Below are 13,181 nucleotides of genomic sequence, written 5' to 3'. Positions count from 1 at the left end.
CACTCGTTAGCAGGCTAGGGATGTGGGTGGGTGGGGAGAATTGGGAGGCTACAATAGGAACGGAGGAAGAGGAAGCTGTTTGAGAGTGTGAGGATTGTGAGTTACTAGAGACTGTGGCTGTGACGGTTATGGAAGTGAAGTATGTACTGCAAGGATGTCTCCTATCTGCATAGTTCAGAGAAGTTGGTGGAGGGGGCAAGGAACTAGATGGCCCAGGTTGTGAAGCAGCCATTGAAACTAAGCATGTTGTCTCACCAGATGATCAATCTCATTCCTGTCAATTGTTTGTCTGAGGACATACATGCCTGCCTTTACAGTTGGCCCGACTCTGATATGCTAGGATAAGCCTGTGACAAGACTGGATTAGGAGGGTACTGTGTGGGTAGACTGGGCAGGTCGTGAGGGATATGATTCCTGTGGCAAGAGGTCTGCAGTGGGAGTGGCATAGAGAGAGACTAGCTTCTTGTGTAGATTAGGTGGGCAATGAAACACCACTTTAGCTGAGGTGGGAAGGATCCTGAGAAGGATGTCCCTCATTTCAATGCAGGATGAGAAATAATCATCAAAGTCCTGGTGAAGGATATGGTTGTTACTCCAGTCCAGGGTGATATTGGCTAAAGACGGGGATTCCTTTGCAGCTGCTTCTTGGGGACGGTGGGACGAATGGAGGTGTTAAGAGGATATGGCACGGGAGATCTGTCTGTGGACTAGGCTGGGGACAGGGGTAGTGCCTGTCTGAAGGCTTGTAGGAGACTCATCATACTGCGTAAGGGAGTTCTCCTCCCTGCAGGTACGTCATCCACAGGTGGACAGGCTGTATGGGATGGATTTATCGGTGTTAAGGGATGGCAGCTGTCTAAACGCAGGTACTGCTGGTGGTTAGGTAGACAGAGACATGGATGGAGCCATCAGAAAGGCACAGGTGAGCGTCCATGAAGGTGGTACATTGGGCTGAGGAGAACCAAATGAAGTGAATGGGAGATGTGTTGTAATCAGCTGAAATGGAGAGCCCTCACGTCATCTAATATCATCTTGGACTGAACCATATTTTACACCAGAGCTTTTATCTAGGGGCCTGCAGACTGGGATGGATCACCAAAACCTACCACAACGAAATAAATACTATACACAGACACACAGCAGACAGTGTTATTCGTTTGTTTACATGTATTTCTCTGCTGTTGATAGTCAGCTGTTGTTCCAAAATACATTCACATTGTATGCAACGTGAGTGAAGAGGATATGCACGTGACTTACTGGAAGACAGATGCAATGGCAAAAAAAGTGAAGACTGCAGAAAATTCAATTTTACACAGACATTAAGCTGTAAAAGAGCTCTGTTCCAATAAATTTCAATGAACGTAAAAGAAAGACAGGATTGTGTCAAAAAAAAATTGGTAAGAGGAAATGCACAATCAATATATATCATCATAATGGCAGATTAAACTAATGTGTTATTATAGACTGGACAGGTCGTAACCACACCTGTGGAGGATTGAAAAACAAACAATGATGACTAGTATTTGTTCGACACAAGGAGAAATTATGAAAAACATCAGAAAGGGCCAACTAGCTAGCTGGCTGCAGATGGAGGAGAGGAGGAGGGACTGTAACGGGGGGGGGGGGGGAGGGGGGGGGGGACACCTCCTTCAGGAGGTTATCCACCTCAAATTCCAGAATAAAGGCACTATTATCATTGTGAAAACCACTGACATCGAAGTAGTAAGTGTCCAAGGAATAAAAAAGCAACTGGAATCACTCAACAGAGGAAAGTCCAGTGGACCTGACGGGATACCAATTCGATTCTACACAGAGTACATGAAAGAACTTGCCCCCCTTCTAACAGCCGTGTACCGCAAGTCTCTAGAGGAACGGAAGGTTCCAAATGATTGGAAAAGAGGACAGGTAGTCCCAGTCTTCAAGAAGGGTCGTCGAGCAGATGCGCAAAACTATAGGCCTATATCTGTGACATCAATCTGTTGTAGAATTTTAGAACACGTTTTTTGCTCACGTATCATGGAAACACAGAATCTACTCTGTAGGAATCAACACGGATTCTGGAAACAGCGATCGTGAGAGACCCAACTCGCTTTATTTGTTCATGAGACCTAGAAAATATTAGATACAGGCTCCCAGGTAGATGCAATTTTCCTTGACTTCCGGAAGGCGTTCGATACAGTTTCGCACTGTCGCCTGATAAAGTAAGAGTCTACGGAATATCAGACCAGCTGTGTGGCTGGATTGAAGAGTTTTTAGCAAACAGAACACAGCATGTTGTTCTCAACGGAGAGATGTCTACAGACGTTAAAGTAACCTCTGGCGTGCCACAGGGGAGTGTTATGGGGCCATTGCTTTTCACAATATATATAAATGACCTAGTAGATAGTGTTGGAAGTTCCATGCGGCTTTTCGTGGATGATGCTGTAGTATACAGAGAAGTTGCAGCATTAGAAAATTGCAGCGAAATGCAGGAAGATCTGCAGCGGATAGGCACTTGGTGCAGGGAGTGGCAACTGACCATTAACATAGACAAATGTAATGTATTGTGAATAAATAGAAAGAAGGATCCTTTATTGTATGATAGCGGAACAAACACTGGTAGCAGTTACTTCTGTAAAATATCTGGGAGTATGCATATGGAACGATCTGAAGTGGAATGATCACATAAAATTAATTGTTGGTAAGGTGGGTGCCAGGTTGAGATTCATTGAGAGAGTCCATAGAAAATGTAATCCATCAACTAAGGGGGTGGCTTACAAAACACTTGTTCGACCTATACTTGAGTATTGCTTATCAGTGTGGGATCCATACCAGGTTGGGTTGACAGAGGAGATACAGAAGATCCAAAGAAGAGCGGCGCGTTTCATCACAGGGTTATTTGGTAATCGTGATAGAGTTACGGAGATGTTTAGCAAACTCAAGTGGCAGACTCTGCAAGAGAGAGACTCTGCATCGCGGTGTAGCTTGCTGTCCATGTTTCGAGAGGGTGCATTTCTGGATGAGGTATCGAATATATTGCTTCCCCCCTACTTATACCTGCCGAGGAGATCGCGAATGTAAAATCAGAGAGATTCAAGCGTGCACAGAGGCTTTCCAGCAGTCGTTCTTCCCGCGAACAATACGCGACTGGAACAGGAAAGGGAGGTAATGACAGTGGCACATAAAGTACCCTCCGCCACACCCCGTTGGGTGGCTTGCAGAGTATAAACGTAGATGTAGATGTGATTGTCCTAATGGCCTTCCTGAACATGTCGAACGAAATGAATACCCCACGATTCCAGATTGTCCTGAAGTCCCTCAGGAGATGGCCAGGCTGACATAAGCAAGGACACAGATGGGATGGCGGAGATAAAGGGGAAGGAGCAAGGACAAGGAGGGAGGGGAATGGGGTAGCAATTGCAACTGGGCAAGGAAGGAAGGGGCTGCAACATTTCAGGACTAGGTGTGTGCCATGCAATAACTCAAGGAAGAGCCATGGTATCACTGAGGAAAATACTAGTCATTGCTGAAAACTGTAGTTGAAGGTATAGTAGATGGGAAAAGCCTTAAAGAGTGCTGAATGAGAGTAAATGGGACAGAACATTGATGATGTGGGATGCAGAATTTACGCTGAAATGAATAGTTTGAGAAACAATACAATGATTTGTCCGAAAAAACACAGTTTTCTTTAATTTTTTTTTTTCTAAACACTTAAAAGGGGACACCCTCGAACAGGTCAGGTCCTTGGGAGACACTTAGAGGAATACTTGCATGTAGTCATCCTATTGAGAATTTCTATTAGCCAAGTATGAGAAGTGTGTGTGTGTGTGTGTGTGTGTGTGTGTGTGTGTATATATATATATATATATATATATATATATATATATATATATTTTCAGATCAAGAAACTTCAGTGTTGTATACAATTTCACACAATGCAAGAAAACTATCACCTGTCACACATACCTTCAACCAAGTCAATTATATATATATATATATATATATATATATATATATATATATATATATATATATATATATATATATATATATATATATATATATATTAACCAATTGACCAACCACAATGTTGTAAGAAAGGTAACTAAAAACATGTGACTGGTTTGAATGAAATTCATTCTGAAAACAGACGCATGAATCTAATAAAATGATGATTGCTGAAATGTGATCTTAGTTGATCACCTACATATCAAACTTAACTAAATTACATTTCTCCTGTGCACCTACCGCATAAAGTCCATGATCCAGCAATGTTATCCTCAGCTTCTTACCAGTTTTTGTCAGAAAGATATTGCCAGGATGTGGGTCACTATGAACAAAACCTTCAACAAATATCATCTGCGCATATAAGTATGAAAGTTTATCTGACACTTCAAAAGGATCAATTTTACTGTCCTTTATGTATGTAATATCATTCACTTGCTTCCCTTCTACATATTCCATTGTCAGCACTCTACGTGTTGTTAACTGCCAATGAATCTTTGGAATCTACAAGAAAATTTTAGAATCAGTTCAAGAAACTTCAGTGTTGTATACAATTTCACACAATGCAAGAAAACTATCACCTGTCACACATACCTTCAACCAAGTCAATTTATTAAACATAGATGCCACTTTCTCTGCATTTTTACCCTCATTTGCAAAGTCTAATTCCAGTGGTAGATTTCTCTTTGTTTCCGATACGAGCCACTCAAACTTGAAATCTGGGAACGCCCATGAAACGAAATTGACTAGAAGCTCCATCGTTCTTATGTCTACAACAGAATTTCCCAACACACTTGGATGCTGGACTTTGACCGCAACTCGACTTCCATCCCTTAAAACTGCTTTGTGCACCTGGGCTAACGAAGCAGTGCCAATCGGATCATCTTCAATACTTTTGAAAATATCTAGAGGCTGCAAACACACAAAACTGTATTAATCAGAACAATTAATAATAAGAAATGTAAAGTACACAATGAAATGCCAGGTGATCAATCAGACAACACAAATCTTGTACAGGCAATAAAAACATCAACAATACATTTAAATTTGTTATGTGAGAGGAGGTGAAGACGGGGACAGAGGGGGGGGGGGTGAAGACGGGGACAGAGGGGGGGGGGGGGTGAAGACGGGGACAGAGGGGTGGGGGGGGGGTGAATACGGGGACAGAGGGGGGGGGGCAGAGGGGGGGAAGACGGGGGCAGAGGGGGGGGGGGTGAAGACGGGGACAGACTGGGGCAGAGGGGGGGGGGTGAAGACGGGGACAGACGGGGGCAGAGGGGGGGGTGAAGACGGGGGCAGAGGGGGGCAGAGGGGGTGGGGAAGACGGGGGCAGAGGGGGTGGGGGAGACGGGGGCAGAGGGGGTGGGGGAGACGGGGGCAGAGGGGGTGGGGGAGACGGGGGCAGAGGGGGTGGGGGAGACGGGGGCAGAGGGGGTGGGGGAGACGGGGGCAGAGGGGGTGGGGGAGACGGGGGCAGAGGGGGTGGGGGAGACGGGGGCAGAGGGGGTGGGGGAGACGGGGGCAGAGGGGGTGGGGGAGACGGGGGCAGAGGGGGTGGGGGAGACGGGGGCAGAGGGGGTGGGGGAGACGGGGGCAGAGGGGGTGGGGGAGACGGGGGCAGAGGGGGTGGGGGAGACGGGGGCAGAGGGGGTGGGGGAGACGGGGGCAGAGGGGGTGGGGGAGACGGGGGCAGAGGGGGTGGGGGAGACGGGGGCAGAGGGGGTGGGGGAGACGGGGGCAGAGGGGGTGGGGGAGACGGGGGCAGAGGGGGTGGGGGAGACGGGGGCAGAGGGGGTGGGGGAGACGGGGGCAGAGGGGGTGGGGGAGACGGGGGCAGAGGGGGTGGGGGAGACGGGGGCAGAGGGGGTGGGGGAGACGGGGGCAGAGGGGGTGGGGGAGACGGGGGCAGAGGGGGTGGGGGAGACGGGGGCAGAGGGGGTGGGGGAGACGGGGGCAGAGGGGGTGGGGAGACGGGGGCAGAGGGGGTGGGGAGACGGGGGCAGAGGGGGTGGGGAGACGGGGGCAGAGGGGGTGGGGAGACGGGGGCAGAGGGGGTGGGGAGACGGGGGCAGAGGGGGTGGGGAGACGGGGGCAGAGGGGGTGGGGAGACGGGGGCAGAGGGGGTGGGGAGACGGGGGCAGAGGGGGTGGGGAGACGGGGGCAGAGGGGGTGGGGAGACGGGGGCAGAGGGGGTGGGGAGACGGGGGCAGAGGGGGTGGGGAGACGGGGGCAGAGGGGGTGGGGAGACGGGGGCAGAGGGGGTGGGGAGACGGGGGCAGAGGGGGTGGGGAGACGGGGGCAGAGGGGGTGGGGAGACGGTGGCAGAGGGGGGGGGAGACGGTGGCAGAGGGGGGGGGGAGACGGTGGCAGAGGGGGGGGAGACGGTGGCAGAGGGGGGGGGGAGATGGTGGCAGAGGGGGGGGGGGAGACGGTGGCAGAGGGGGGGGGGAGACGGTGGCAGAGGGGGGGGGGAAGACGGTGGAGAGGGGGGGGGAAGACGGGGGAGAGGGGGGGGGAAGACGGGGGAGAGGGGGGGGGGAAGACGGGGGAGAGGGGGGGGGAAGACGGGGGAGAGGGGGGGGGAAGACGGGGGAGAGGGTGGGGGAAGACGGGGGAGAGGGGGGGGAAGACGGGGGAGAGGGGGGGGAAGACGGGGGAGAGGGGGGGGAAGACGGGGGAGAGGGGGGGAAGACGGGGGAGAGGGGGGGAAGACGGGGGAGAGGGGGGGAAGACGGGGGAGAGGGGGGGGAAGACGGGGGAGAGGGGGGGAAGACGGGGGAGAGGGGGGGGGGAAGACGGGGGAGAGGGGGGGGAAGACGGGGGAGAGGGGGGGGGAAGACGGGGGAGAGGGGGGGAAGACGGGGGAGAGGGGGGGAAGACGGCGGAGAGGGGGGGGAAGACGGCGGAGAGGGGGGGGAAGACGGCGGAGAGGGGGGGAAGACGGCGGAGAGGGGGGGAAGACGGGGGAGAGGGGGGAAGACGGGGGAGAGGGGGGGAAGACGGGGGAGAGGGGGGGAAGACGGGGGAGAGGGGGGGGGAAGACGGGGGGAGAGGGGGGGGGGAGAGGGGGGGAGAGGGGGGGGGAAGACGGGGGAGAGGGGGGGGAAGACGGGGGAGAGGGGGGGGAAGACGGGGGAGAGGGGGGGGTAGACGGGGGAGAGGGGGGGGAAGACGGGGGAGAGGGGGGAAGACGGGGGAGAGGGGGGAAGACGGGGGAGAGGGGGGAAGACGGGGGAGAGGGGGGGGAAGACGGGGGAGAGGGGGGTGAAGACGGGGGAGGGGGGTGAAGACGGGGGAGAGGGGGGGGAAGACGGGGGAGAGGGGGGTGAAGACGGGGGAGAGGGGGGTGAAGACGGGGGAGAGGGGGGTGAAGACGGGGGAGAGGGGGGTGAAGACGGGGGAGAGGGGGGTGAAGACGGGGGAGAGGGGGGTGAAGACGGGGGAGAGGGGGGTGAAGACGGGGGAGAGGGGGGTGAAGACGGGGGAGAGGGGGGTGAAGACGGGGGAGAGGGGGGTGAAGACGGGGGAGAGGGGGGTGAAGACGGGGTAGAGGGGGGTGAAGACGGGGTAGAGGGGGGGGGAAGACGGGGTAGAGGGGGGGGGAAGACGGGGGAGAGGGGGGGGGGAAGACGGGGGAGAGGGGGGGGGAAGACGGGGGAGAGGGGGGGGGGAAGACGGGGGAGAGGGGGGGGGGAAGACGGGGGAGAGGGGGGGGAAGACGGGGGAGAGGGGGGGGAAGACGGGGGAGAGGGGGGGGAAGACGAGGGTAGATACTGAACATAGAGGTGTATAAAATTTTGCTATAAAATTCTCTTCCCTTCCTTATTCAGGCGACTATAAGCTGCTGCCCCATTGTCTTGAATTATCAAGAGCGGGGAGGTAGATAATTGATGCTTGTCTCATTGCAATCAGCAGATGACACTCCGAATATATGGTCTATCGTGGGACATCTACTAAAACTGCACTGGGGACAGTTCTTTCGACATGGAAGGAACTTGTTAGTGTCTGGAGTGGGCGATACGTAGTAAGCACAGTACAATGGCTTGGAGAGAAGTACGCCGTACCTTCAGGAGCCCTTCGATTGCTCTCAGCTTGTTTAAGATTGTGGTAGGTTTATAAATTCACTGTTCAAGTTTTATGTCTGAGGCGGCGGTGGACATGGAGGAGGTGGCGGTGGACATGGAGGGGTGACGAGAGAGCGGGGGTGGACATGGAGGGGGACAAGGAAGCGGTGGTGGACATGGAGGGGGGACGAGGAAGCGGCGGTGGACATGGATGGGGGGGGACGAGGAAGCGGCGGTGGACATGGATGGGGGGGACGAGGAAGCGGCGGTGGACATGGATGGGGGGGCGAGGAAGCGGCTGTGGACATGGATGGGGGGGACGAGGAAGCGGCGGTGGACATTGAGGGGGGACGCGGTTGGTTGGTTAAAAAGAGGGGGGGAGGGACCAAACTATGAAGTCACTGGTCTCTTGTTCCTAATAAACAATTCCACAAGTGTGAGAATAAAACAGACGAGACATATATCACAAAACGGAAAGAAAGAAAAAAAAAAAACAACAAGAACAAAGGAAAGACAAAGAACACTAAAAGGAACAAAAGAGAACAAGAAAACAACAGTGGTGCTAGAAACAGAAGAGAGTAAAACTAGCAGATTACAGTGGCTGGCCGACTGCGAGAATAAAAAGGAAAAGCCAGCCACTCTGCAACAAATTAAAACCTCCACCCTGAAAGTACTAGGGTGGAGGACACAGCGGGACAAAGGACATGCACTAAAACTTAGATCAAATGATAAAACCCACCCTCATGAATAAGGCGTAAAACTAAATCAGCCAATGAGGTGTTGTCAGATAAAATGAGCAGCAACGAGTCCGGTAACCCAAGATTTCATCACTGGGAAGTCAAAGTGGGACAGTGCACCAGAATATGGGCCACTGTCAACAGGGCACCAGACCGACACTTAGGTGGGTCTTCACGGCGCTAGAGGTAACTGGGGGTCGCCCAAGCGTGGCCAATGCGGAGCTGGTAGAGGACAACCGATTCCCCGCAAGAGGCCTGCATTGAAGACTTCCACAAATTCGAAGTCTCCTTAATGACAAGTAGTATATTGTGCATACTATTATGCCATTCCGTCTCCCAAAACGGAAAAACACTGCAGCGAAAGTCAGAAGGCAGGTCAGGTTCAGAGATGCCCATCTCCAGAAGCGGTTTCCGTGTAGCCTGTTGGCCAGCCTGTCGGCAAGTTCGTTGCTTGGGATGGAGATGTGTCCTGGGGACCACACAAACACCACTGAACGACAGGATCGGTCCAGGACATAGATGGACTCCTGGATGGACGCCACCAAATGATGGCGGGGGTAGCACTGGTCGATAGCTTGTAGGCTGCTCAAGGAATCAGTACACAGAAGAAACTATTCCTTGGGGCATGAATGGATATACTGAAGTGCACGAGAGATGGCCACCAGTTCTGCAGTGAATACACTGCAGCCATTGGGCAAGGAATGCCGTTCAACATGGCCTCTGTGGACAAAGGCGAAGCCAACATGACCATCAGTCATCGAACCATCTGTGTCAACCCTTCAGAGTCCCGGAACACTTCAAGAATCAAGATGAAGTGACAGCGGAGACCTGCAGGGTTAACGGAGTCCTTAGGGCCACGCTAAAGGTCCAGGTGAAGCTTCGGCCTACAGCTACACCATGGAGATGTATGTGAATGGACCTTAAGGAGAGGTGGTGAAAGGGGGACAAAGAGGGGGAGGGGGAGGAGGAGGGGGAGGGGGAGGAGGAGGAGGAGGTGGACAGAGAGAGGTGATGTGGTGGACAGAGAGGGGTGATGAAACAATACATGATGGTGGATGGAGGAGGTACAATAAATACCTACCGAGGCAATGCCTGATACTCTGCTAGTTGTTCAAGAAAGCAGTGACTAGACATATTCCTCCTCCACTACAAATCCTCTACATTGATTTACATACGTTTACTGAGGAAGTTTAACAGTTTATATAGCACAAACTGACTTTTGCACTCTTTGAAAATACTCTCTTCTTTAGCCCTAGCTACGTGAAATACTATTAGACTTCCTGCAGATAGAATGTCTGTGAATCTTTACAGTACTAACCTACTGTTACACGACACAGGCTGACAGTCACTGCTCCTGAAGGAAAAAGCTTTCTCCTACAATGAGAGGTAGAATTTGGAATGGCTCCATTTACGCATTTTTGAATGACCTCCGTCACATGATCGACTCCATGATCCAGAATATGGTCATGGGATGGATACTTTCCTCCTGGCTACGTAGATTCCAATATGAAAATGATCATTGGAATGTAAGTCATTTACTACTTCAGTCAGAGCAGCTCTACAAGTACCAGTAAGCATAATGTCAGGTCTACAGAGAGGAATGATACCTATGTTTCACTAAAATGTAACATTTAACCAGTACTCTGATGAGAAATCTTCCAATATGCGTAAATTCTCAGTAAATCTCACAGGGACAGGTGCAGAAGGACCCAAAGCACATGGACTTCTTCATGGATAAGAAATGGTGGAGAAGTTTATGAATGAGCTCTGGTAGGCTGTAAAATAACATGCTGTGGACATCCACAGTAGTCATCGTTTTCAACATACATACCTATCACTAGGGTGCAGAACTTAAGCTGCAGCACCTGGCAGTCAGGTAGCTTGCCGAGTGGAATTACCTACCTCTAAGACATGTCATGTCCATTTGCGTGGACTGAAAGGGGTATCATGGTAAGCATGCTCACTGAAATAAAATATGACTATGCAAAAATCTTTAAATATATGTAGTGGGAGAAATGACTAATGCACCCACACTGAACATCCTACTTTAAGTCTTGCCACTGGCCCATTGTATTCCATCCTCTCATATTTTACCGTATCAGAGGCGCGGCCACCTGTGAAAATAGTACTACGATATGCCAGCTCTGGCGAAATTTTTGCACAGCAGATGTGGGCATAGCCAGCAACCTGCTGTCCACCTCTGTCAATGGCCACAACTGAGAGAAGCTGGCTATCCAGTGCAGAAGATCCTTCAGCATACAATATGCTTAATTTCAGTGGCTGCTTTATAACTTGTGCTACCTAGAATTGTCTTTGCAGTGCATCTTTGGGCCCTGTAATCCTGGCCTCAGTATCCAGTAGCCCCTGCATCATGAACTACTTCCACTCTTCCAATGTTATATTTTATCCTCCCAAGCCACTCCTACACGTCACTGTGTGCTGTGCACAACTACCCTTACTGGCCACCAGACCAGTGCCTCTTTTCTGCCCTTGACCACTCCAGCCATTACAACCCCTCATTCCATTCAAGCAGTAGTGCCTCCATAATATACATACGTACGTACGTGTGTGTGTGTGTGTGTGTGTGTGTGTGTGTGTGTGTGTGTGTGTGTGTGGGGGGGGGGGGGGTGTCATGTTCTATAGCTGAAGGATTGATCAGAAAACTGGCAACATTGTCAGTCTTGTTGAAGTGCTATCTCAGTGAGTTGTTCACATTACTCCTTTCATTATTGCTATTCCACCAATGACTTTGTTATCAAAATATGTTACCTTGCTTCCTAATGATCCAAATCTCTCGTTCAAAATAACTTTACAGGTGCCCAAGTCCTCAGTTGGGAAAACAATGAGCGTAATTGGGAAATGGGATGGTCTTCACATAAGTAGAATGGAGAACATCAGTTTAGGAAAAAGCACCAACACACACTTATTTCTTTTTGTGTAAACACTCCAACAGTTTCAAAAAATATTTTTGTAACCAAAGATACTATTAAACTGTTTGCAGCTATCACAAAGTTCGGTATACAGGGTGTTACAAAAAGGTAGGGCCAAACTTTCAGGAAACATTCCTCCCACACAAAGAAAGAAAATATGTTATGTGGACATGTGTCTGGGAATGCTTACTTTTCATGTTAGAGCTCATTTTATCACTTCTCTTCAAATCACATTAATCATGCAATGGAAACACACAGCAACAGAACGTACCAGCGTGACTTCAAACACTTTTTCAGGAAATGTTCAAAATGTCCTCCGTTAGCGAGGATACATGCAGCCACCCTCCGTCGCATGGAATCCCTGATGCGCTGATGCAGCCCTGGAGAATGGCGTATTGTATCACAGCCGTCCGCAATATGAGCATGAAGAGTCTCTACATTTGGTACTGGGGTTGTGTAGACAAGAGCTTTCAAATGCCCCCATAAATGAAAGTCAAGAGGGTTGAGGTCAGGAGAGCTTGGAGGCCGTGGAATTGGTCCGCCTCTACCAATCCATCGGTCACCAAATCTGTTGTTGAGAAGCGTACGAACACTTCGACTGAAATGTGCAGGAGCGCCATTGTGCATGAACCACACGTGTCGTACTTGTAAAGTCACATGTTCTAGCAGCACAGGTAGAGTATCCCGTATGAAATCACGATAATGTGCTCCATTGAGCGTAGATGGTCGACGAAACCAAAATGAGCTCTAACATGGAAATTAAGCGTTTCCGGACACATGGCCACATAACATCTTTTCTTTATTTGTGTTTGAGGAATGTTTCCTGAAAGTTGGGCCGTACCTTTTTGTAACACCCTGTATAAAGACTATGGCTCTATTTCAGTTCTGCCAGTAACTACTGAAATAACAACTGTACAAGGCATTTCTTTGAATACATACCTCTCTCTTCAAATCCTCTTTCAGTACTTTCATCACTTCACGCAAGTCGGAACATGGAGCACGACTATGCAAGACCTTCAAGGTTTCAACATATTCAGGAGGGACGATGTAATCTAAAGCTCCAATATGTTGCCCTACTTTAATGTAGACACCACGATTCGCTTTACAGAGTTCAAGCAGCATTTCTGCAGCTTTTCGGTGCACCTATGAGGATGAAAGTTCAAAATGAATGCCCACAAAGAAACAAGTTTTATTGTCCACCATTTTCAAGTCAAATATTTCAGAGTATTATAAATCAGCAGATACTTCAGTTTGCCAAGTATTTTAGTCATTTTGGAGCTTGTTAATATTCTGTAGCTTCACCTCTGAACTCAGCATCTCGTACTCCTTCCCAGTAGTGTCAAGTTCGGTGGCATACAATGTCCTTTTGTACAGAGCAGCTATTCTCAGCACCTAAAAATAATTATACGTAAAACAGACATACTAATATAAAATTTTAGTCAGGGTTACGCAAACCAAAAGATATT

At 50.3% G+C, this 13,181-nt stretch overlaps 1 protein-coding gene across 1 annotated transcript in view; it reads right to left on the bottom strand.

The window, feature by feature from the left end:
* LOC124555379 (aarF domain-containing kinase 1) overlaps positions 1 to 13,181 on the bottom strand; it is a 136,445-nt gene that overhangs the window by 63,616 nt on the left and 59,648 nt on the right. Inside the window, exons 2-5 of the mRNA XM_047129272.1 lie at positions 13,018 to 13,107; positions 12,655 to 12,858; positions 4,579 to 4,896; positions 4,228 to 4,488 (exon numbers count right to left, since the gene is read on the bottom strand). Coding sequence (XP_046985228.1) covers positions 4,228 to 4,488; positions 4,579 to 4,896; positions 12,655 to 12,858; positions 13,018 to 13,107 — 873 coding nt within the window. The remainder of the gene's footprint in view (positions 1 to 4,227; positions 4,489 to 4,578; positions 4,897 to 12,654; positions 12,859 to 13,017; positions 13,108 to 13,181) is intronic.

Source organism: Schistocerca americana, chromosome X (assembly GCF_021461395.2).
Source record: "Schistocerca americana isolate TAMUIC-IGC-003095 chromosome X, iqSchAmer2.1, whole genome shotgun sequence".
In the NCBI taxonomy this organism is placed as follows: Eukaryota; Metazoa; Arthropoda; class Insecta; order Orthoptera; family Acrididae; genus Schistocerca; species Schistocerca americana.
This window is presented reverse-complemented; position numbering and strand designations above follow the sequence as displayed.